Genomic DNA, 26,370 nt, shown 5'->3' with positions numbered 1-26,370 from the left:
ATTTATGTCAGGTTGTAAGTATATAGTTCAGTTATTTAACAAATACTTATTGACTGCCTATCATGAGCTATGACAGGGCATGTAGTGATAAATAACATATATGAACTCTCATGAATTGCAATCCAGTCAGAAAGATAATATTAAACAAATAAAGAAATATGTACATTCAAGTTATAAAAAGTGCTTTGAAGAGAAAGTATATGCATTAAAGACAGCATACAATGGAAACTCAATTTGTGGGACTGTGGGGAGAGGTCAGAAAACATCTTACTGAGACAAAAATGTAGAAACTGATATATAAAAATCAATTTGTTAGGGGCTGGGGTTGTGGTTCAGCGGTAGAGCGCTCGCCTAGCACATGCGAGGCCCTCAGCACCACATAAAAGTAAATAAATAAAATAAATGTATTGTGTAGAAATAAAAAATATTTTAAAAAATCAATGTTACCTGATCAATATCATAATCAGTAGCAAAACAAAACAGAACTAGAGTATCTGACTCCAAATCCAACCTTTCATTATACTAATTTGCTTTCTATGTATTTTTAGGTCCTTTTTCATTTCACATTCCTAGAACATTAATTTTAAAGACATGAACAAATGAAATCGCCAAACTGACAAGTGTTTTTTGACGAGAGGAAAAACAAACGTGAAAATGCACATACCTCAAAGAGAATGTTACAAAAATATGTAATCTGGTAATCTCTATAGTATTTAAAAATAACTATAAAAAGTGATTTTTAAGTTTTTCCTCTAGAAAATGGAAGAAATCCCAAATAATTCTAATTATGGGGACTATTTGTTCTTTTCAGGGCTGTCATTAAGCCTTTTTAATATTCCTTTATGGATGATAAACAAGAAGGTATATAAACTATCACAGAAAAACTTTGGTGGCCTAACCATGGAAACAAAAAGATCATAACAACTAACCTAAAAACCAGCTGAAGAAGGGCAAATGAGAGCAAAGATAAAAGCAACATTTTAGGATGCTCTGAATCATATTTTCCAAAATAACCAAAAGGTACAAACCAGGCCTAGTAGAATGCCTGTAGTCCCAGCTATTTGAGAGGATGAGGCAGAAGAACCTCTTGAATGCAGGAGTTTGGGGTCAGCCTCAGAATCAGCAAGACACACCCCCCATTCAAAAAAAAAAAAACTGTAAGAAAAAAATAGTGCTAAATAAAACTAAGGAAATCAAGAATGGAAAAGACCACAAGACTTTAAATCATTGAGCGACCAAACCTATTTATAGCCTATAATCTCATTCAATGCAATCACCTTCATGTTTAAAAAGAAAACAGATTCTGTAGCTTAAGGAATCATCTTAATTTTGTGTACTTCATGGCCTGGGTATACACACAACCCAAATACTTCTTGAATTTCAAAACAATATGGACTACATATAATATAGTGCTGGGCTGTCATATAGTACTAGCTATGTGACAGTGGACAAGCCACTTAACAAAAGGAGAATTCAGTTTCTTCAACTGTATAATGAAGAGATACATTAGAAGGATCATTTAAACTTGCCTCCAGGTCTTGGGGTTTTTTGAGAAAATTTTTCAATTATTTCCTTTCCTTTCTCCTTTCTTTACCTGCAATTCTAAGGAAACCAGCATTTTACTTATGAAAATTTGTAAACTGTTGCTTGAAAATACAAGTCAACAAACAATATATAGCTATTACTAAACAATCCCAACTAAAAAATGGTATAGGATACAGAAAAAGTGGAATGATTCAGTGTTCAGAACGAATCACATCTAAGTACATAAAATTTCCAAAACATTATTTTGTTCTCATGTTATTAAGTATCATTCAGAACAAATTACTAGAAAGTTCCAGAAAGGTGGGATTTTTAATAAATTCAATCATTATACACTCCAAGTCTAGAACAGTGACTACATATAAGCTCTGAATAACTGCTGAATTTTTAAAAACTGATTTTTGTGGAAGAGGCACATCTAGGCATTAATTATAGGCATTATTTCTCAGAACTTCAGAACTCCTACATAGTTTCTTTAACCAAAAACAAAAACAAAAAACCCTAAGACGATACATTCAGGTACAGGGCTACACATGGCTATATTACTTAATGCAATGTAATGTTATGCAGCTGTCAAAAAATATTTTCAAAAAATTCTAATGTGGGAAAATGTTCTCAGTATAAAGCTGGGTAAAATAAGAGCACAAAACTGCATAGAATGAATCAAGTGCAGTTTTAAAATATATTTGTGCATAGAAACAAACTATTAAAAATTAAAACAAATTATTAAAAATACTTACTTGTAGATTATGAGACTACAGGTAATTTTTTTCTTCTTTGAAAGATCTTTACTGCCTTCTACCCCTACATATCTTTAAGGAATATTCACTGATAATATTATCATGGCTCCATGTGTTACTATGACTATTTTTTATGGTGCCTATGTTTTCCATTTACATCTGCTTATTTTATACATATAGATGCATGTAAGTATATATGCACACACAGAGAGATCTCTATCTAATATGCACATATAAACATACACAACAAAAAATTTAGGTCATGAAACAATCTTTTCAGTTTCTTCCATGAATCAATACAATGATATTAGTACTAGAATACCAAGACAAAAAAAATAAATACAACTAAAAAAAAATAAAATAATAAAATAAAAGAACTGCTACATCTGTTCAGTTCAGTGATCCATGTTAATGGTCAGTGGGTATCCAGTGTTCATCAATAGTTCCCAGGGATGTCTGTTTGATGATTTATATAATGAAACCATGTAGATAATATTAACAAATACAAGTTTTGCTTTTTTCATTTTTTATTTTTTAGTTGTAGATAAACACAATTCCCATTTTATTAAGTTATTTTTATATGGTGCTGAGGACTAAACCCAGTGCCTCATACCTGCTAGCCAGGTGCTGTACTACTGAGCTACAACCCCAGCCTCACCAGGTTGCTTTTGATTTCACTCCCTCTTTCTACCTCATTTTCAAAGACACTCTCTAGTACTCAAGGACTAAGTCCTGTGTTCACAGGACTCATGATTTCTATATGACTCTAAACCCTTGGCACTTGCAGACAAAACCTAACACAGTAGTAGTATTTGTAACAGTAACAAAACTGGACATGACCTAAATGCTCACTGATAAGAATGGACATTGAGATAAATTTCTATAATGGAATACTATTGCAGAAGTGAAAATGCTCTAATGATATTGAACAAAAGGAAAATCACTGAAGACTTCACATAATGAAACCATTAAGTTCAAAAACAGAAAACTAAGTATAGTTTATGTACACATATGTGGTATAAAAAGCAAGGTGATGATAAATTCAGAACTATAGTTAGCTCAGGTGCTAAGGGTGGAATTAGATAAAGATTTTAATGCATTGGTACATGAATGTTTTTAATCTAAGTGATAGGTGTAGAGGTCTTTTTTTTCACTTGTTTTAATCATATATATATATATATATATTTACCATGCATTCTTCTGTAGGTGAAACACTGAAGTACTTTTAAAGTATGTAGAACTTCCTTCTGAGGGAACTGGCCAGTACTTACAACTCCTACCATCCATAACATCTGTTTTCACCCTCTTTTGATAAGAGAAGTGAATCAGATTCTTCTCTTGAAAGTAGAGAACAAGGAAGTAGCAGAGCTGTCCAGAAAGGTTATAGAGAAGAGATATCTTATATGAAGGATTCTAAAATTAGTGCATAACTTGATCCTCATGTAATTACAGCCACGCCACTAAAATGATCTCTAAATTACAGTACACATGATCATCCTACAAGATAAATTGCAGCCCAAGACACTTTTCTCTATATCCAATACAGCCAGTTTTCCTTCTGGCATTAAATAATCCTTACAGAAGCACACCAAGTAAAGTACCTGGCTTATAAGAAGTCATAATATATAATCACTCAAGTATTGCAAAATCATGCAAAGTGGCTCTATCAATGGGTTTTAAACTTTTCTGCTCTTTGAAAATCTTTTTAAAATAGTGAGACTTGGTTTCCATCATATTTCTGATTTTGGCATGGGGCGTGTTCTAAACAGTAAAAAGAATTTTTAAAAAGCTTACCAGGAGCTTCGAGTGTACAGCAAAATTTGGGAACCACTGGATAGTGGTTTATTTTATGAGATTTGCTTCCACTGTTTATATATATTTTTTTGCCTTTTAAAAAAATTTTTAAAAATGTATTTAATGGGAAACCACTCCACTATATAGCATAGGTTGGGAAATTCATCCTATAATTTTTGTTCATACACAAACTGATATGTAAATAAAGGAAGTTAATATACAAAAATATGGAAATAAGATAAGAAATGGTGGCAAGAATGGCATCAATTTCCCATGGCTTTTCAGATTCTCTGAGGCCCTACTACACTTCTCCGTCCTTCCTCTGAAATCTCTGCATTTTTACAACAACCCTCTCTTACCTCATCTTAACTAATCTTAGTTTTTGTTTTGAAACAAAGAAGTCCTACCAGAATTAGACTGTTTATATTCAGCGATCTTAATCAAATCAATAGTTCATTTAAAAAAATTATAGTTTTATTGCTTCATTTGTACAACAGTAACACATACTTACCACCTGGTGGCAGCATACCTACCTAAAAATAATAAATTATTTGGAAAGAACCCTTTCAGAGGTTAAGATATCACACACTTAAAAAAAGTTTTCTGCTATATTTAGGCTAAAATTCATACTACTTTTAAGTGATACATACAGCTCCTCATTATCTGATCCCAGTATATTTCTCTACTCTAGTTTTCTGCTATATAGCTTTAATCTTCTAAATTCCAACATGACAATGATTTTAAGAATGGCTAATAATTCTTTAAGACTTTTTATTACAGCCTGACAATATTCTAAAGTATTTTATACTAAAAGGTTAAATCTTCACATCAACCCCAGTACCAACATTTACAGATGAGTTACTGAGTTACAGAGAGGTTAAGTATAACTTCATAAAGACATATAGCCACTAAATGACAAAGTCACACTTGATCCCAGACAATCTGGGTTAGCCACTATAGGTTATACTTTTCTCAACCAAATTTTTGAAAAATTCCACTCAGATGTCTCATAAGGAACTTCTAATACAAAATATCCAAAACTGATTTCCCAATCTTGCCTGAAGTCAACAACTGAAACTGTTCCTTCTTTTTCTCTTAGTGATAACACCAACCTTCTATCCATGTTCTCTCCTTTACCAACCAATCACATTCTGATTTTATCCTCTCTATATTTCTTAATTATCCCTACACTTTCACTCCTATTTCACTCTCTCTCATTTGTAGTTCAACAGCCTCTAAATAATTTTACCCTCAAGTCTATCCTCCATACAGCTGCAAAATGGATCAATCTGAAACTCAATCTTCTTAAGTATCAGTTAAAAATAATTTTTTAAATGTAAGAATTTAAATGAATGAATGTATATGTAACCATATTACTCCTTGTCTTAAAACCCATCAACATATCCCACAACCTTCAGGATAAAAATGTCCTTAACATGAAATTCAAGACCCTCAGGATAGAGCTCAGACCTACCTTCTTTAGCTTCATCTCTTGCCATATCTTGCTTATACCTTTATACTCCAATAATACCAAGCCCTTGTATACCTTCCCCCAAGGAAGTCAAACTGTTCCACACCTCGGTGCTTTACTCTTCCTGTCTCATTTTCCTGATGTTTCTACCCACACCTCTCTCCTTTTTCACCTAGTTTTTCTCGAAACTTCAAGGCTTCATTCAGAGTTTATCCATGTAAGAAGCCTTCTCTAACTGCCAAATGGAATCAGATATTCTTCCCTTGTGTTTTTCATAGAGCCAGAATTATATTACACTCCTAAATTTATAAATATCTGTTTATATTTCTGCCTGCTAACTAAATGAAGCTTGCATTTAGCAGATTCCATGTCTTTCACATTCTATAGTCTAGCACAAGATATAACAAGCAATAAGTGCACAAATGTATTTATCAAATGAGTAAATAAATGATTCTCTGCACTTCACTTACTGTATTGTGGTTGACTTTCTACTCTATTAGAATGTGAAAACATTAGGGGCAGGCCTGTGGGGTTTTTATCTCTGAATCTACACCAACTTGCATGGAGGTTAAAAAAATATTAAACAGATTAATAAGACTGAAAATACCTGAGTAACAAAATGAAAGGAACATTTTAAGATCAAGACAGTGACAATGTACAGAATCAACTTGAGAAAATTAACAGTCAAAAAAAAAAGCACATAAAAGGTGAGTTAGGCCTGATTTTCTTAGGGTGTGAGATAGGAATAGAATGAGGCAGATTTTGAATTAAAAAAAAAATTAGGTTTGGGATTTGGCTATGAGTATAAAAAAATAATCCCATAATGTTCAAAGGATTTTTCAACCAAGATGCGTCCAGAAATAGATACTACTATGCATAGAAAATATGATGGTGCATGAGATAGAGAAAACTTACAACATTAAAACAATTTAAGTTCATATCCTAGGAAAAAAAATAAGTATAGACTCTTCTTTCATAAAATTAAAATCTTGAGACCTATTTAAAATATTATTTTATCCTTTTAATTTACAAAAAATAAATATCATATATAAAAATAAATCTCAAATTATACTTTTTCTATCAAACTTTATTTTAAAAATTGGTATTGGTTGTTTGAAGCAGAAAAATGAAAGTCATTAGAAATGCTCAGACATGTAGTTCACTATAAAAGGAATTTATGCAAGTCAAAAGTAAACATTAGTTTGACAAATATAAAAGATTTCACACCAAAAATATTTATCTATTAGTAGAAAATAGAATTTCTGTAACTTTTAGCTAAAACCCATTATTTCATTTAAAAAAATGTCCTCCTAGTGCACATTTGTTAACACAGTTTTTACACCTTTTCTAATACCTTAATCTTTAGAGCATCTACTAATTTATTCAACTTTCAAGGAATCAACATATACACATGCACTCAATAAAATATCAATGATGCAGGAAGTTAACTGAGATCACTGACCACACCTACGGCAACAACCCCCCACATCTCCCTCACACACTTTTCACACATTAAATTTGATTCTTGAACTAGTATTTTATTTATAATTGGTTCCTTTTTCTATCTTCCCTGAGGAAAACAACTAGTAAAGAAACACCAACTTGAATAAAACTGAGACCTCTGAGAAATAAATATAACCTAATCACTGAGCCCCCACAATGAACAATCCTTAGTAAACAACAAGGAATTTTATAGTATATGCAATATCAAGAAATAGAAGGCCTAGCATGCATGAGCCCCTGGGCTCAATCCCAGGGTTGCTGAGGGGCTAGGGAGTGGCTAGAGAAAGAAACCGTAGATCTTGTTAGTTTTTCAGAAATCTGTTAAGTCAGAAAATCTAATCAATCAATACAATTTATAAAGTCAAATTTTTAAATAGGACTTTGTATAATATATAGAGTAGTTCTGAATCATCAAAATAACTTGAGGCTCTAAAAAATGATCTCTAAAGGGGGAAACATACCAACACACAAAAAAAATCTTAGAATTACACAAAAAATTTAGATTACATAAAAATCAGAGCAAACAGTAACCCAAAAAAGGACAGCAACTGCAAACAAGCATTACATTGTTCGTGTAAGATAAAGGAATTTTACATAGAACAAAAGAATATAGATTTAAATAAATAACCTAGGCAAAACTACTCCTGGAACAATGCTAAATTTTTGAACAGTCTTAACGTTTAACACTTTTGAACAGTGTAAAACCCATGAGCAAATTAACCAAGCTTTAGGAGGTGTACCTAAATGGGCATTAAATATCCTAAGTTCTATTTTGGTGAAAACTACCACAAAAAGTAAAAGGGGAGTCCATATGACAATAAAAATCCTTTGTACTAGTAGAATACATACACAGGTCTATCGTGTTCACACAGAAAAATGACAGGGTTTTTTGTTATGGAAGACTAAGTCATTTTCCCCCCATAACTGATATGTATTGGTAATGATCAAGCCAAAAGGCCAACAGGTGCCCATTTGACCAAAAGGCCAACAGGTGCCCATTTGACCAGCTGTTTGTACTTATCGAACAGCTGGTCAAGGAATGGAATGACTCACTGCACCACAAAAAAAACTCAAACTTCACCATCACACTGTAATCAACTCACCAACAACTTATTCAAAGGAAGCACCAGTTTAAATTTTGGTGAGCCAAACAAGCTTTAAAAAAAAAAAAAAAAGATGGAAGATAATCCCACTGGAATTATCTGCTCCTCTCGTACATGATCATACATGCTCTCTCCCTCGATGCATATATATATATATATATATATATATATATATATATATATATATATTATATATACACATTAATAATAATATGTAAAACAAGTTCATAACAACCAAATTACAAGATGGGTAAAGGACTTGAATAGTCTGAAGATCTACAAATGGCCAAAAAGCACACAAAAAAGATACTCAGTGTCATTAGTCATCAAGAAAACAAGAATTAAAACCACAGTGAGATATCCCTTTATGCTCACTAGAATGGCTATGATTTAAAAAATAGAAAACAAATTTGTTGAGATACAGAGAAGCTAGAATCATCATGCATTGTCAGTAGGTATGTAAAATGAAATGGTACAGTAAAATGGTAAAGCCACTATGGTAAGCAATTTGGAGATTCTTCAAAATGTTAAACAGAATTACTATAAGACGAAAAATTCTTAATTCTAAATATACGCCCAAGAGAAATGAAAACAGGTATTCAAATGCTTGTATACAAATGTTCACAGCAGCACTATTCACAATAGACGATGCATAGAAACAATCTAAATACCTATCAATGGATTAAAGTGTGAACACATTGCTGTATATACACACACTGGAATATTATTCAGTCATAAAAGGGAATGAGGCATGGACACATGCTACACAATGGCTGAACCTCAAAACATTACACTAAGTGAAAACAGCTAAACATGTAAACACCATTACACCTGGCCCTTTTTATTTATTATTTTGAGACAGGGTCTCACTACATGGCCAAGGGTCTCACTAAATCGCCTAGACTGGCCTAGAACTTGTGATCTTCCTTCCTCAGTCTCCTGAATCACTGGATTAAAGGCATGCATCACCATGCCTGGCTCCCAATTAAAAGAATGCTAACCAATTAAATAGAATGCCTAATTTTAATTTTAGAAAAATCTTACTAAGAAATAAAAATAATGTCCCTTATCACTAATGTTTCACAATTTACCAGAACTTTTTTCTATTTGTCATATTAGAAGAAATTAATTCACATTTCAATCATCAGCAGCCTAAATTAAATGTTTAATAGTCATAGTTTAGCTCTTTCTACAAACCTTTTTATGTAACAAAAATAAGAAATGTTTTTGTTTGAAAAAAATTTTGTCCCACTCTTGTCATCCTTTGGATGAATCCTATCTTTTTTGTTTCCTCGTTGCTGTGTGTTATCATTCAGTAAGGATGTCTGTGGTGTTCTGTCAATAAAACTGAAAAGTGAAAAGAGGAAGTAAAATAAAAGACACATCCAAGGGACTAGATGAGAACAGGAGTGGGATAAAAATTGTTCTCAAACAAAATTATCACTTCACTGGATTTTACTGATGCTCTGTTTTCCTGCCTTAGAGAAATTTAACATACATTTCAAGAAGCCTGTCATGTCTATTCTTTCCCCTCAACACCATGTTTTCTTTTATTTCAGCAAAGCCCAAAAGTCATGAATTAGTTTTAAATCACAGGAATGCACCAGTCTCTGATGGAGGCATCAAATTGCTATATCCAGAAAAAGATTTAAAAATTGTCGTTGTAAAACTGTTATCAAATGTAACTTTGAAAATTAAGTAAGACCTGTCACAAGTATAAAAAACTATAAAGTTTAAAAGAAATCAGAGAGGGAGAATAGCTTTCTTCACTGTGGATCAGAATATCTGAAAATGCAAAGAACAATTTTATACTATAACTAGCTTGCCTATCACAGCAGCACAGTAATTGAAAAATCCTATCAATAACCCAATAAGAGAGCTTACACAGAACATTGTACACAACACTGGCATTACTCTACAAACTAAAAATGCTTGTTAAACAAACAAAAAAAATTCATATAATTCCAAGTTACTGAATGTAGTAAGAATTTTAATTATTCAATAAATAATGACAATTATATAAAACGCTATAGAGGTATAATACTTTGGTTTTGCTGAATTCTAGTACATTTGAAGAACTTTTTAAAAATATAGCAAAAAGTGATTTATAGACTAATTTCATTCTAACTACACAACTGTCCTTTATTTAATTTTGTTCACTAATAATTGATTACTTTGTTTATATAATCATAAATAATTTTACTTGGAAAAAATGAAGTCATTTAAAATGGAGTTGAAATAGTTTGGTTGATTCACTACAAGGATAGCCTATGTGGTGCCATCTCTGTCAGTAACTTGTAAATGAGGTCAAGCCCAGCTCTGAAAATATTTAATAATGTAGTTAACATCTCCAAGTATTGGGCTTCTTGCAACATCAATACTGAGGAGATAGCTGAGGACCCAACAGCAAACCAAAGAACTACCAAGCATCAGAAACACTGAATTGCCTCGAAGTCCTTTCTACTAGGTTCCATTAGCCCTTGATTCTTATAAATCATTCCATTAACCTCAGTTTCTGGGTTCTTTTGTTACAACAAATCTAAAGCAGCAAGTTAGGGGAAGAGGCAAATGAGAAAATACAAAGCTGGACAAGCAAGTTCATAGGAAAAACCAAAAAACTGACAGCAAGGAAAATGGATTTTTATGACAAAAACAAAAAAAGCAATCCATAAATGTCCAATAATATAGAATTCTGACTACATAATACAAGCGGTACTGGAGTAAGAATTAGAGTTCCAGGACTACACTAATGTAGGAGACCTAGTTATTTTGCATTTCATGTTCTTGTTCTGTATGAGAGTCATACAACATTAACCTGTTTATCATACTGCATGTAATGTCTTTGTTTTTTAAATGATACCTGAACATTGTGCCTGATCATAAAAGAATAATGTTGTAGAGAATTTGTAAAATAAAGTATAAAAAAATTAAAATAGCCTATAACCCACTACCCAGAGATAACCACAACTGACATCTTGGTGCATGTTTTTTCAGATGTCTTCATATATAAATACTTAAACGTACCTTTCTTTTTTTTTTTTTTTTTTTACCTGACATTATCTGTGGACATTTTCCCAACTTGAAAAGTGTTTGTAGAATTATTTTAATGGCTACATAAAATAATTCATTCTCCTATTACTGCAGATTTTGGTTAATATAAAATACTTTACAAAGTACACTTCTATACTGTAGGGGTTGGGGTTGTGGCTCAATGGTGGAGCACTTGTCTAGCAACATGTGCAGCCCTGGTTTCAATCCTCAGCACCACATAAAAATAAATAAATAAAATAAAGGTACTGTGTCCATTTACAACTAAAAATTCTTTTTTTAAATTTAGATACTATACTGTATACATGAGAAGCTATTTTTAAAATGATCATTTATTATAAGGTCTTGAGAAAGGAAATTTAGAGAAATCTAGAGAGAAAGGAATAGAAGACCAATTACCAAGAAAAGATTAAGAAGTTGTACGTTGTAAAACTGTTATCAAATGTTAACACTTAAGTCTTATGAACAAATGAGATACTTGGAGAACCAAGTCTCTGAATAAATTTTGGGAAATGATCATTTTAGGTGGTTTCTGATACCAGCAATAAGAGACTTCTGATTAGGAAAATTCTGGATTACTCTTATTAAATTCCAACCTAGCTAGTAACACTGCACATTAAGAACTTACTCAGTCATTCTGCTCATTCATTCAAGAAGCAAATGTCAGGGACCGCCCTGTGCATGAGCTAAGACCCTCCAAAAGCCTTAAGTAAAGGGGATATTGGACTGGCAACATACGCCACATCATGTGTTATACCAAGCAAGTGGCCTTTACCCCCACTCATCAAGGAAGAGCCTCAGCTCTGGGCTTGAGCGGTACCCAACAGGATTGGGCAACCCCTGCTGAAACACTATCCCCTGCCTTATTGGGTGGAACATTCTATCAAATGTCTTTTCCCTAATAAACAGAGGGGTTCCAAGTGCACTCGCTCTCTTGCCTTCCAGCGTGGAAGAAGACCCTTGAGGTGGCAGAGCAGGCCCACCCTCCACCTGAGAAACTCATGTCCACGTGTTGCATGATTCTTCTTCACTGTTTCCTTACTTTAATGTTGCAGCCAGCTCTTTTGACCAGCTCATCTTGCCAGCATGCACAGCTGGAGAGAACCAAACACTGAATACCTGCTATTTGAAAAGCACTATGCTAGGTTGCATTTAATTGATATTGAGAGTTTTCCTTATAAAATATTCTAGAAAATGAGTCAGTAGCATTTTAAATATTTTAACAAAATGTTGGGGGGGGGGGGTAACATCCAAAATCCTACTGTATCTAACCTCTCACTGTACTTATTACCCAGGAGCATCTGTCTCTCCTACTTTGGAAAGCAGAGACTGTTGCCATTTCTCTATTTCTACCTCTTGATCTAAGTTTGCTGATTATGTGTCTGTTCAAAGTTAACTATGTTTAGTAGAACTGCTTTATAAATTTTGTTTGGTGTTGAGGACTAAACCTAGGAACTTGTGCTCTACCATTGAGCTATACCCCTAGCCCATGAATAACTATATTTATAATAGTTTTTCAATCCCATTCTAAAAGCACATATGTTTATACAAATTAAATAATGTACATATTTTGTTTAGTTTTGTTTGCGCAGTAGTGGAGATAAAGGGCAGTAGTGCTCTACCTTTGAGCTATAATCTAAGCTCCCCCTCCTTTTTTTCCCCCCTCAGACAGGATCTTGCCTCAGCCTCCTGAGTAGCTGGGATTACAGGTGTATACCACTGCAACATCTAAACTATTTCTAATAATGTTGTTTTCACTCTATTTACCATGTCCCTCTCAGACTTAATCCTTTTAATGATTGTATAATATTCCATTGCACTTACATGGCTGAGGAATCATGACCTCAGTAAAGTATTTTATACCAGATAGCTAATGTTGCAGCAAACATATGTTGCCTTAAAAGCCTCAAGGATCTCTTACTGGAAACTGGGCTCATTTCTAGAGGAAAATAAACTACAATAAAAATTAACTTAAAAAGATTTTTACCCCATAGGTAGACTTTTGAAAGACAAATATATACATAAAGAAATCAAAATTCTACTTTGCCAAATCTACTTACAGCAAGCAATTTAATTATTATGAAATGTGACTGTTCAAAGTTAACTACGTTTACTAGAACTGCTTTACATACATTTAAGAAAGATACATTTGGTAGAAGGCAGTAAACATTCTTAGGTAACAAATAAGACATCTAACCAGAACTTCCATGCTTTTGAAAAGGTACACAAAATTACTTTCAATTCCTTAGATGTAGAGTGTTTGCTTAGTCCCTTGGGTTGCACAACTGTAAGCAATTTTGGGCTTCTGAAAATGCCAATGTTCCTTCATTTATATATTCTAGAGTAAAAAACAAAATCTACCTGTTTACATACAAGCATTTAAGTCTTAACATTAAAAGGGGGAGATTATAAAAAAGTCAATTATATTTTAGAAATATGAAGCTGGTTAACATACACATTCCTTTAACACACTTCTGATGAACATCTACTACTGCATCTCTGCAGTAAGGCCTTTCTTTCATTGATTACTGAAATCATTGACCTGGTTTCCTTTGTTTATGTAGAAGAATGAAGAAAGAAAGGAAGAGAGGAAAAAATAGTTAATTGTGTTTCAAGTATGATTGTTATCCATTAGCTCTAAAAAGAATATCACCTATAAAAAGTAGGGAGGAAGGGGGCCTTTCAGGCAAGCCTAAAGAGCTGCTCAAATATGTAATTTTTTTTAAAAAAATGCTATTCAATTTATATTTTGTCTACGATAAATTTTTCATGATGCCCCAAGGATATCTATGCATAATACAGTTTTGTAATGTTTGCGTTACAATTTCCATACATATACACACGCACACACACATAAAATCGGAACTCACTACACCTACACACACACACACACACACACACGTAAAACAAATTATTTAAAGCAGGAATTCTAAAGCTTTGTTCTGTGGAATCTTTCCGTCTTCAGAACTTCCAATCCACAGGATACAAAACCAACTGCCATGACAAAAACCTCCAAACAGGAACGTACAAAGACACGCTTTTAAAAACGCCCCTAAAGCCAAGTTCACAGCTGGCACTTGTGGCACACTCAGGCCACTGCTGAGGCAGCTGTCACAGGCCAATCTCACACACGTCCTCCAGTGCCAGCGTGCCACCTAAGGAAGACAAGCTGATGATCAGCGCACAAATTCCCCACTGAATAAAAGGAAAGCTTTAAATCCCCGCCCTGGAAAACACAATGCCTGCACCACCCATAAAAGTCCCTTTAAAAGTGAAGGGCTGGAGGTTTAAAGGCTATTAATTACCACCTAATTATCAATACGGTTTAAAGAAAAGAGAGAGAGAGGTGTTTTATTGGGGCAGTCGTGAGAAAAGAGCCACACCATTCAATCACCACCGACGTCTCCTCAGCTAGGTAGCAGCACCGGGCTTTTACACGTCCTAGGAAAAGGGACAGGAGGGAGGGGAGGAAACCCAGACCCTGCAGCAACCTCCCTCCGAGCGCAGGGCACCCGGCTGCCGCAAACTCCTTCCCCAGGCCTCCTCCCACCTCTGGCCCGGCGGTCCCCGGCTCTCCTACCTTCGCTCTGCCAGCTTCTATCTTTCTCCTTCTTTCTTCGTCCTCCATGGCTTCTGCGGGGTAGGAAGGGAAAGAACAGGGAGGGGGTGGGGGTAGAAAGGAAAAATCGGTTCAGACCGAGGTGGGACGGCTAGCTCCGCGACCCAGGCCGCAGGGCCCGGCCGGGAGCTGCCTCCCCCCGGAACAAAACCAGTCAGTCGCTGCAATCACTGGCGAATCGTCCTCGTCCACACGAGTACAGCGGTCGCCACCGCCACCTGCGTCTCCACGTAAACACAGAGTGAGGCGGGAGTCCAGACACGTCACAGCGCGCAGGCGCCTCGAACGCCGCGTTGCCTGGCAGGTGCGCCCCGGCCCCGCCCCGCCGGCCTCGCGGGGCCGAAGGTTCTAACCCAGTCCTCAGCGCGCGTGGGGGGGGGGGCTCCAGCCTGCCGGACGACCCCCACCGTGCAGGGGATTCAGTGCTTCCAGAACACCGGGGTTTTCCAAATTACACAAATAACAGATGCTTCTTGGGGCAATTGGCGAACGCTCCTGAAAAACCCCAGGGGAAAGATGGGAGGGAGGAAGCGGCGGGATGCTAGCCTTCAACCTAGACTAACTCCCCCAGGACTCAAAGGATTCGGGGGAAACAGCTCCGTTACTTTGTTAGCCTGAGAGCCCCGCCCTTTTCCCCAACACTGGTTCCCGCCCAATTTCGGGTTCATCCTTCAAGGCCCACCCCAAGCGCCGCCCCCAGATAGCTCTGATTTCTTTGTTCTTTGCAGGGTGACTGGGACTTCCAGTCAAAATTTACTCCCCTCGCACACCTCTTAGGGGCGTCCATTCATCAACAGTGTTCTGAAAGAAGCCTGAACTTGGAAAAATAGGCAGGAAACAAAGCCGATCTATATTAACTTTCTAGCTTTAATGACTTAAAACAAGTTACCTATCATGTCTGACCTTACCTGAAATTTTTGGAAGGGTTGTTGGTGTACTTGACTGCCCCTGGTATACTAAAACATCTGACTTAAAGTCAGTTTTTTTTTTTTCTCTCTCTCTCTCTCCTTGTAGTTTCTTCACTTACTCTGCATGTTTTAAATAATACTCCAGGACTCCCAGTTTCTTGATGACAGAGACTTATCCTGAGTCTTGACATTATTACTGAAATGATGAGCCTACTGCTTTGCATGCAAGAGACACTTGTTGGCTTGAAATGAAACGTGTTTATAAATTGAGCATTACTCTTCACCTGATCCCTTAATCCTTCTGTTTTTCTCTGTACTCTCCAATCCTCAAATCCATTCCTAGGGTGAACTACATATTGCATTGTCTCAGGTTGATAGTTTCTCCTTTTTTGAATCATGAGTTCAATCATAGAAGTAGTGTGAAGTGAAAGTTGGATTTAAAAAAGAAAAAAGGAGAATTTAAAGAACTTAAATGTACATAAACAGAGCTAGTCTGCAATAGTCCTAATTTTTAAAATTTATAAATTTTAAGATTTTGTTTTCTCAAGTTCCCCCATTGCCAACTTGTAACACCCAAGGGTATATTGATTGCCCTGTTATCTCAACCTGAATTGAGAATTGGATGAGGTTAGACAATTTACCATAGGGAACAAAGAATTGATAAAAAAAAAAAGTTATTTACTCGATCATATTTCAAACAGTGCAGAGATTTAAATACTGCCTGGACTAAAAGATTGTGTTTGTAGATTCTGATTGCCTAGACAGAGGAAGCCCCAGGATATTTGATAGACATTCCTTTTTGTTAATGAATACTGCTTTCTCAGTAGCTGAGGAAGTCAACTATTTGTTCTGGTGTGTCTTGAAAATATTCAAGAACATTTGCTAAAGCAACAAGTTTAATTCAATATTTCCCTTCACTAATGGCAATCAACCAAATACATTGTTTTACATGTAATGGGTGCTCAATGAATACTGAAAGTTGTGTGTTGACTTCCATTAAAAGAGGAAGCATGTAAAATTGGTGCTCTAAGTCTTAATTATAGCATCTGTTCATTCATACCATGTTATACCATTCATACATTTGTGTTCATGACACATCATTCATTCTCTCAAGTCATTCCCTAAAAAGATGATATTTCATAAAGAACTTGGAAAAGATGAAAGATAAGTGAGGGAAGAGCAAATCCAAAGGCCCTAAGCTAGAGTATGACTGATATATTAAAGGAAAAGCAGGAGGCAACGGTGGGTATAGTGGAGTAAGCAAGGAGGAAAATAGTAGAACAGAGAAGAAACAGGGCCAGATCCTGTATAATTCTGGAGGTTATTGTAAGAACTTTGGCTTTTACTGAGTGAGATCAGGAGCCATTGAAAAATTCTTAGCAGATAAGTGACCTGACCTGACTTATGTTATTAAAGGACATCTGGCAACTATTAGGAAAAAGGACTCTGAGGGATATGTTTTGTTCTTATTGCAATAATTCAAACAAGAGATAATGGAAATTTGAACCATAGTGTAGTAGTAGTAGTAGAAGAAATGATATAGGATCAGATTCTGAATGTAGAACTAACAGTGCCATAGAAGTTGTAGATTGAATGTGAGGTTTGAGAAAAGAAGAGTCAAGGATGACTCTGGTGTTTTGTGGTCTGAGCTACTAAAGTGATGTAATTGCCAGTAACTTGGAGGAGGGCAAATTTGAAGATCAAGAATTCAGTTTTGATACAGCTTAGACATAAAAATTAGACATCCAAGAAGTAATGTTACCCTTAGAAATCTGAGTTTGAATTTCAGGATGTACACAGAAGGTGTAGTCTCTCTTCTGTGTGTTCAAGTGTTCTCCTTATCTTGTACTTTTAACTTTTTAAAAATGCACTGGGTTGGGGTTAAAAATCAACCACCAAATGGATCCCAACACCAATCTGTAGCCCAGGAGCTCCAGGATGCCAGGTGTTCACATGTCTAAATCCCTTCTCAGCACTGACAGTGAGTCAATTATCTTTTTATAATTAAAAAAAAGCACAAAATTGAGTAATATCGCATAAGAGTATCAGAAACAGCCTGAGTGGAAACCCACTAATTACATTTAAAACCTGTAGCTAAAGCTGCATCCATGACAATGTTGGCAAACACTAGTAGCCTAGCTTATTTTTGGCGCACTCTCAGGAGCTCCTGTGGGCCTCATTCACAAGTTGTCATTGCTGTCTACCACAAGATCAAGCCTTGGGTATCCTGGAAGTAGTAATGTGGTAGCAGGAGGGTCTTGCAGGCCTCACATGCCCCCGTGGTGAAGCTGGTGTTCTAGTACTTATTGGTCTTCACATGAAAAACTAGGTGAGAATGGTGGTCACGATTTCACCAAGCTTCAGTTGGTACATAATTGTCATCTTCCCTCCAGCATCCAGACCCACCATGAGGATGCACATTTCTTTTTTACCAAAAGGCCCTTGAAGAGATTTGCAAAGGTAGTCCCCATGCTCACAGGCTGATGGAAGCTACAGTGGCTGGTGACCAGCAGCAACTGCTCTGGGCCAGGTGTCAGTTTTTTCCCATAAGATGGCAGTACTCCTAAACCATGTTTAAAATGTTACCTTGTACTGAGTCTTATTCCTTCAAATATCTCATCAATAATTTATTGCAGCCAGGCATAGTGGCACACGCCTGTAATCCCAGTAGCTCAGGAGGGTGAAGCTGGAAGATTGTGAGTTAAAAGGCAGCCTCAGCAAAAGTGAGGCAATAAGCAATTCAGTGAGACCCTGTTTCTAAATAAAATACAAAATACAACTGGGGATGTGGCTCAGTGGTTGAGTGCCCCTGAGTTCAATCCCTGATACTGATCTCTTTACAAACATATACTCATTTTTCCTGCTTTTTCTAAAGTATCTGTTGTGAAATTGAAATAGCCAAGTTTTGCTGATTACTTTCTTCAATTTTCCAAATCTAAATTAATATGTAGATGATCCATATAAAAGATCCTATGGTAATGAAACTGCTATATGACTATAACCTAAACCAAAATTATTTAGAGAAAACTTCTATCTGTCTCTTTGGTTTGTAGATCAGAGTAATTATCTACTCAGTTGCTTAACCATTTTGTCCACCTTCATGGTTTTGTTTCCCCTTAGAAGACTTTGCCAGTACCATTTCCTCTGAACATTTCTAATCATCACCTGCAATGCAATAAGCTCCTAGGGGCCTCGTTCACAAGCTGTTACTGCTGTCTACCACAAGATCAAGCCTTGGGTGTCTTGGAAGTAGTGATGTGGTAGCAGGAGGGTCTTGAAGACCTTCCATGCCCCTGTGGTGAAGCATCTTCCCTTAAACTATGCCCAACATCTTTTCTGCAGTGACAACACGTCCAACCTTCTCTATTTCAGTCAATGACCTTCTTCTAGTCTCCTCAACTTTTCATGTTTTGTTTCTCTCTTCCTCATCCATCATAGCTTATCAGGAACTATGTCCCCATTGGCTTTCTTTCCCAGTGTCTCTTGACTCTTTCCCATATTGTCCTTTTTCATTGCAACCATAATAAACCAGACCCTTATTATCTCATATTTTGAAAATCACAAGAATTCAGGCTAGGACATCTGCTTCATTCTTCCCCATTACATTCCAGTCCTCATAACTCTATCAGATTAGCTTCCTAAAACACAAATTTCACTAAATTCTCCCATTGAGTCCTACTGCCCATAAAATGAATCTCAAACTCTTAGATGTCATTCATGTGTCTCAGTTTAACTATGTGATCCTAACTCCAATTCCTCCCATTCATCAATTTCCCATTATAGTCAGACAGATGCTCCCTAGGCATTAATGACATTTTACACATTGCCAGAAATCCACATAACAATATCACAGCTTTCACAAGCAAAGATTTATGGTACTACAATTTAGCTCTTTTGTAAATGTGATTGTTGTTCTTTGTAACTAAGGCTAAACTGAAGGGAAACAAAGCAGACATTAAATGCTAAAACCAACTATGATGATTTGTACTAATTAATATAAGTGAAAGATATAAATTAAAAAAATAGGAGGGAGCATAGTGGCACATCTTCCACATTTTATAGAATAAAAAACTCAAAGCATGAGAAGTTAAGTGACTTACCACCTTCCATGGTTGGGCAGCAAAAGTCCTAGCAAGTCCTAGTTCCAAACCATCTGATTTGAGTCTTACTCCATTTTGCCATAATGCATCTTCAAACAAATAAATAGTAGACTTTTAAATTTATATATATGAATATATAAATTATTTATATATAAGTATATATTTATACATATATAAATTTATATATTTATAAGTATATATTTATACATATAAACATATAAATTTATATATATTTAAATATATATATATATATATATATATGTACATATTGTTCTATTTAAATTGTGTATATCTTCCTGATTCAATTTGGGCAAATCGTATGACTTAAAAAATTTTCCAATGCCTTCAATATCTTCTAATTTATTGGAGTATAAGTTTTCAAAATAATTTCTAATTATCCTCTGTATTTCTGTAGTATCTGTTGTGATATTACCTTTTTCATCACGTATGCTGGTAATTTGAGTTTTCTCCTTCTTTTTGTTAGCGAGGCTAAGGGTCTATCAATTTTATTTATTTTTTCAAAGAACCAACTTCTTGTTTTATCATTTTTTTCAATTGTTTCTTTTGTTTCAATTTAATTGATTTCAGCTCCAATTTTAATTATTTCTTGCCTTCTACTGATTTTGCTGTTGATTTGTTCTTCTTTTTCTAGGGCTTTGAGATATAATGTGAGGTGATTTATTTGTTGACTTTTTCTTCTTTTAAGGAATGAACTTTCCCCTTAGAACTGCTTTTATAGTATCTCAGAGATTTCAATATGTTGTGTCTATGTTCTCATTTATCTCTAAGAATTTTAAAATCTCCTCCTTGATGGCTTCTGCAACCCACTGTTCATTCAGTGTTCATGGACCTTTATTTATTTATATGTAGTGCTGAGAATCAAACTCAGTGCCTCACACATGCTAGGTAAAGGCTTTACCACTGAGCCACAACCCCAGCTCAGTAGTTGACTTTTAAAGGAATAAATTCATGCTTACAGAATGTATTAAATACAACTCAGAACAAATTTGTTAGCTGTTTAGTTTTCAAATGGTTACCCTTTTGAAATAATAACAATGAAACTAATACTCCTTCAAAGTGTCCAATAATTGAATAAAATGTTCTGGGAAATTTAAAGTGTTACTATTAAAGAGGACATAATTATAAGCATACAATTTAAGACATTTCAATTGATTAGTGAATAATATAATATATGCATGGTAATTTCAGGTCTTCAAAGACTTTCATACCATTAGGTAGTCCCAGAATATAAACAAAATGAGTTCCCAAAGAGTTGTCTCAAAGGCCTATATCATTTTTTTTATATTGAAGATGTATTTAGTTTAAATGTGAAGGAAAACTTCAAGTTGTTAGTCTTTCAGTATCTCTTTTGTTTCAGCCAAGATTCTGTGAAATGTTAAAAACCCACTAATTTTTGTGTTACTCTTCTCACAGAAACTCCCTGAAGGTGCTTTGTCTTCTGCTGGTTTTGAGTGAAACCAGCCTTATTATCCTGAGCTACAACTGTTTGGAGCACTGTAAAATGTGACACCAAGAAGACTAACCTGCTGTTGAGTTAGAGCAGCAGAACATTTGAAACAATTTTAGCACTCCATTTTGAATAGCATATGTGGGCCTAATCATATATGCTATCATATATTCCCTTCTTGCGAAATCAGAGGTCTTGTGAACTAAGAGAGTTTAGGTCCTTAGGGTTTAAGCATGATTCCAATTTTCCATGAGGCCTTCCCTGCTCTGCTCCTCAATCTTCAAAGTGCCTGGAGTAACTCTATAACTAAGATAACATCCTGGGCCATATTACATCCCACTATGTGCTTATACAAGGCCTCCATTTCCAAAGGTAATCTGGGTGTAATTTTTCTTTATATTTTTCAGGAGGCTAAAAAAATAGATCTTACATAGGCTATATACCATTTTTCTAAATAGGTAAAATAAGATAAAATATTTGAACTCTTTCTGTATCCCCAGAATTGATGAATTTTTATTCCCTGCATTTTTCATCCAAGAAATGAAAGAATGAAATCCATCATTGTAAGGGTACATAATTCTTTTTTTTGTTTCCAAAAAACAATAACAAGAAATTAAATAAAAATGGAAACAAAAAAATCCCTTAAAAAAGGGAAAATGAAACAAATGAACCCCACTATATACCAAATTAGTGGCTTAACCCCATTGTGAAAAGATAAGTGCAGAAGAATTGATAGAATTTAAAAATAATCATTTTTGTAAACCCCCAGAATAATGAATCTGAACAACATTTATCAATGGGTGTTAAAACCATTAGTTGTAAGACTAACCAGGAACTTTATAATGAAGGGATAAGGCTCTTCCACCTGAAACTACTGATCAAACCCATCATCAAAGTGGAATAAGCAGACAATGCCTCATGGTGTGATGCAACAGAAAGTGCAGTAGCACTGCCCATGCAGTGTTCTTGCCTTAAAAAAGAGAAAGAAATGGCTGACAGGTGTGGTGCTGCATACCTGTAATCCCAGCAGTTCAGAAGGCTGAGGCAGGAGGATTGTGACTTCAAGACTAGCCTTAGCAAATTAGTGAGGCCCTAGGCACCTTAGTGAGACTGCCTTAAAAAAAAAAGAGAGAGAGGGCTGGGAACTTAGCTCAGCGGTAAAGCACCCTTGGGTTCAATCCCCAGTAGAGAGAGAGAGAGAGAGAGAGAGAGAGAGAGAGAGAGAGGGAGCACATTGCCATCTAATTAAGTAAGCCTCTATATCCAAATGCTATTATATAGGAAATCCAAGCAATAAAAGAATAAGTTAAAGGACACTGTGAGACAGCAATCATCTAAATCTAGAACATGAGATATTTTGTATGACTAGCTCTATGTTAAAGAATTACTGTTAATTTTGTTAGGTGAAGTGGAATATGTAAAACAGAAGTATGCTTATGAGAGGAAAACTAAGAAAGGCAGTATTCATAGAATAGATTTTTGTAAATCAAAAGACATTTATTTTGACTGTTAGAGGAATCACCATAGATCACTTTTAGTTTCCAACTCTTGTATATAAAAACAACATGATATTTGTTGGTTGGAAAGCCTTTAGTTGAACATGTTGGCAGACAGTATTTAATTTTCACTTTATTTACAGAAAGTCTGATGATCTGAATAGTTCTCTAAAAGCTAGTAATATAAAATATGTAACCCATTTGTATAAATGTATCTTTAAGATGTTATGTACTACATGTATTGTTATAAGCAACAATTTCACAAAATTTGTTCTTGTTTCTGGTATGTACATTTGATTAGTTTTGCATTATTAAACAATAGGGAATGTGAGTTTGCATATCGATGAAATTTAAGGCTGTGAGGCTGACCAAGGGATTGATTTAAAAAAATACCTTATGTATGATGACATAAAATTAGAAATGGATCATACACTCTGTTATCAGTATTACTATACTTTTTCATGATTATTTTTCTTTTTATTACCTATTCAGTTATTGAAAAACAAATTGGTGTTCAATAAATTTCTTGTGACAATTTCCATTCTGTGTATTTTAATTTCCAAATTATTATAGCAATATCTGCAGTCCTTAGGATCTAGAGATAAAAACACAAAGAATGGATAAAATGAATCCACAGAGCCTTTTATATAGTTTTGATCTTTTTTCTTTAATCTTATATTTCATCATTGATAATTGATGAAAGTTATATCTGTATAATATGAGCTAAAAATAATTAATAAATCTAGACTTTAGTAGAACAACTGAACCATTGCTATAGTTTAGATTTGGAATGTCTGCTAAAGGCTCCTGTGGTAAATACTTGGTGCCAATGTGGCACTATTGGAAGTGGGAGAACCTTTAAGAGGTGGGGTCTAGTAGGAGGTCTCTAGGTCATTGAGTGACTTGCCCTTGAAGAGGATATTGGTACTCTGGACTCTTCCTCTTCCTCTCTTTCATTCCTGGCCCTCAGGTAAACAGGCTTGTCCCATCACATGCTTCTGCCATGTCATATTGCCTTGCCATAGGCTCAAAAGCAACAGGCCAACCAACCATGGATTAAAATCTCCAAAAGGGTGAGCCCCAAATACCCCACTCCAACACACACAACACTCTTTCTGTTTTCTCCTTAGGAGACAGGGTCCCTCCTTACCCAGGCTGGTGTCCAACTCTTGGGCTCCTGACCTTGAGTGATATTCCTTTTTCAGCTTCCCAAGCAGCTGAGACTGCAGATGCACACCATTGCTCCTGACCCTTTCTTCCTTTTAAGCTGATTATCTCAGGTATTTTGGTATAGTGATAGAAAGCTGTCTAACATAATCATCTAACTAATGGCTTCAATTTTCTCCTTCCTGCCTTCCTTCTTCCCCCAAACACTGTAACTTAAGAGAACCTCCCACATATTCTGTAACACAACCCCTATCTTTTGCTTCCTCCTTCATTCTCATTTATCTCTCAAATCTTTCTATTGTGCCCTTGAGAACTCACAAGCATAATCAGCAAAACCCCAAATATCTCTAGCCTTTTCTCTCTTTCCATTTACTTCTTGATCTGCTAAAACTTGGCTCTCCCCTACAACATCACTTTCCCCATAGTCCTCTTACTTGGGCACTATCGCTTCCTAAAATACTTTATGTTACTGGAGGCAGAGGTGGACTAAAAGTCCTCTTGTCCTTTTCTGTGTCCTAGACCATGATCCTATCTAAAATTCATGCCATTAGATAGATGTAACACCTCCTTATTGTAGATCTCAACCCCTCATTTATTGAAGATTTTAGGCCTGCCTCAATGACTCTCTCTACTATACTTCCTATCATAATTCTCATGATTTCAGTATTGTAGCAACCCTTCCAATACCCTGACCTCTCAGTTACTTGATCCTGTATCTTCCATTGATCTTGTCCTTTATTCCCTCTTAGTCGTCCATTTACTGTTACATTGCTAACTTTGTCATTACTAACACTTGAACTTGTTCCTTAATATCTCAATTAAAAGTATCCCACTCTCCAATATATCTTCTTATTTTTCCAGCTGATTTCCTTGGGGACTCCAATTCTCAATCATTCTTTTCATCACAATATTTAATCCATTAACCACCATATCTTCATGCATCTTATCATGTTCTTAATTCCTGTCTTATTATACAGCTTAGATTTATGGTCTGTCATTATAATAACTTTTTACATATACCCTAACTCCTTCAATCCTCCCTCCCTCCCTCCCTAATCTTAAATAGAATTTATGCTAGCAGTTGAACCTGGCTTAATATAGAACACTCAATTATGCTACCCAGTCTTACTTTAAATTTGCTACATTTTCATAGTTAATTATCTTGTCTTTGTTAACTCAATCCATATCTTATCTTCCCTTACTTCCAATACTATTTATAAGATCCTCACTCTTAGATAATAATTTTTATTCTTAATTGCTTAGAAAGTAGATATAACTCTAATAATAAAATGTTGACATTCTCCCTCTGCCATATCAGTCAACAAACCTGCATAGTACTCATATTGTACAAGTTCCTTTCCTCTAACAGTGATCACCTCACTCCAATTTATGGTAAATCCTTCCATTGGTTCCCTTTTCCTCTTTCTGCTTTAGGGTATTGTTTCAGTAATTATACTTTTTCACCTGCAATTGACTCTTAAATGAATCATTACCATTAGCATATAAAAATGACATATCTCCTATCTTAAATAACAAAACAAAAAAACCTCTATTGATTCTATGCCATCTAACTATCCCACAGTTTCTGTAGTTCTTTTTTGCAACAAAACCCCTCATATTCATGGTCTCCAGCTTCTCTACTCTGTTGAACTCACTTGAAGAAGGTTTTTTTTTTTAATACTGAAGATTGAATTCAGAGGCACTTAACCACTGAGCAACATGCTCAGCCCTTTTTGTTTTTTATTTAGAGACAGGGTCTCCTTGAGTTGCTTAGAGCCTTGCTTAGTTGTTGAGGCTGGTTTTAAACTCACAATCCTCCTGCCTCAGCCTCTGGAGCTGTTGGGATTACAGCCATGTGGCCATCATGCCTGGTTTGAAGCAGGTTTGACCTTCACCACTCTACCAACCTGTGGCTAGTAATCATAGTTTGTGTAGTTCACATTGCATGTCCGTGGGTGTAGTCCATAATCTATTCTCACTTTGGCATTTAAAAGGTGGTAATACTTTGCATAAGAAATTAGAATGATATTTATTTATTTATTATATCTTAATAAAGCCAAAAAAGAGTAGAATAATGATCAGTTATAAACTGTTAATATTTGCAAAATTTGAATTCTCAGAGAATTCAAAATATACTGATGTATAATATCTTTAAGTGAAATTTTCTGAAGATAACTGAAATAGTTTCCATTTTGTCTTGGTAAATTTTTTCAAGTATTCACTGCATTTATTGCATGCACCCATAATTTTTAAAAGACAATAATAACACAACTGCAAAATTAAAACTAGTCAGTGAGATTAAATAACCTTTCCTGCACATAAGAAAAAATTAAGAGACCTTTTGAGAAAAGAGTGAGGTCATAGAAATGAAAACTATACTCATCCCTCTCCCTACTCAGTTGCTTAAAGCA

At 35.2% G+C, this 26,370-nt stretch overlaps 1 protein-coding gene across 1 annotated transcript in view; it reads right to left on the bottom strand.

The window, feature by feature from the left end:
* Positions 1-14,999, bottom strand: part of LOC144253682 (A-kinase anchor protein 9-like) — a 109,580-nt gene extending 94,581 nt beyond the window's left edge. The window contains exon 1 of the mRNA XM_077796359.1: positions 14,782-14,999. Within this exon, the coding sequence (XP_077652485.1) occupies positions 14,782-14,829 (48 nt within the window). The 5' untranslated portion in view covers positions 14,830-14,999. The remainder of the gene's footprint in view (positions 1-14,781) is intronic.
* Between the last annotated feature and the right edge of the window lie 11,371 nt (positions 15,000-26,370).

Source organism: Urocitellus parryii, chromosome 3 (assembly GCF_045843805.1).
Source record: "Urocitellus parryii isolate mUroPar1 chromosome 3, mUroPar1.hap1, whole genome shotgun sequence".
Taxonomy (NCBI): Eukaryota; Metazoa; Chordata; class Mammalia; order Rodentia; family Sciuridae; genus Urocitellus; species Urocitellus parryii.
This window is presented reverse-complemented; position numbering and strand designations above follow the sequence as displayed.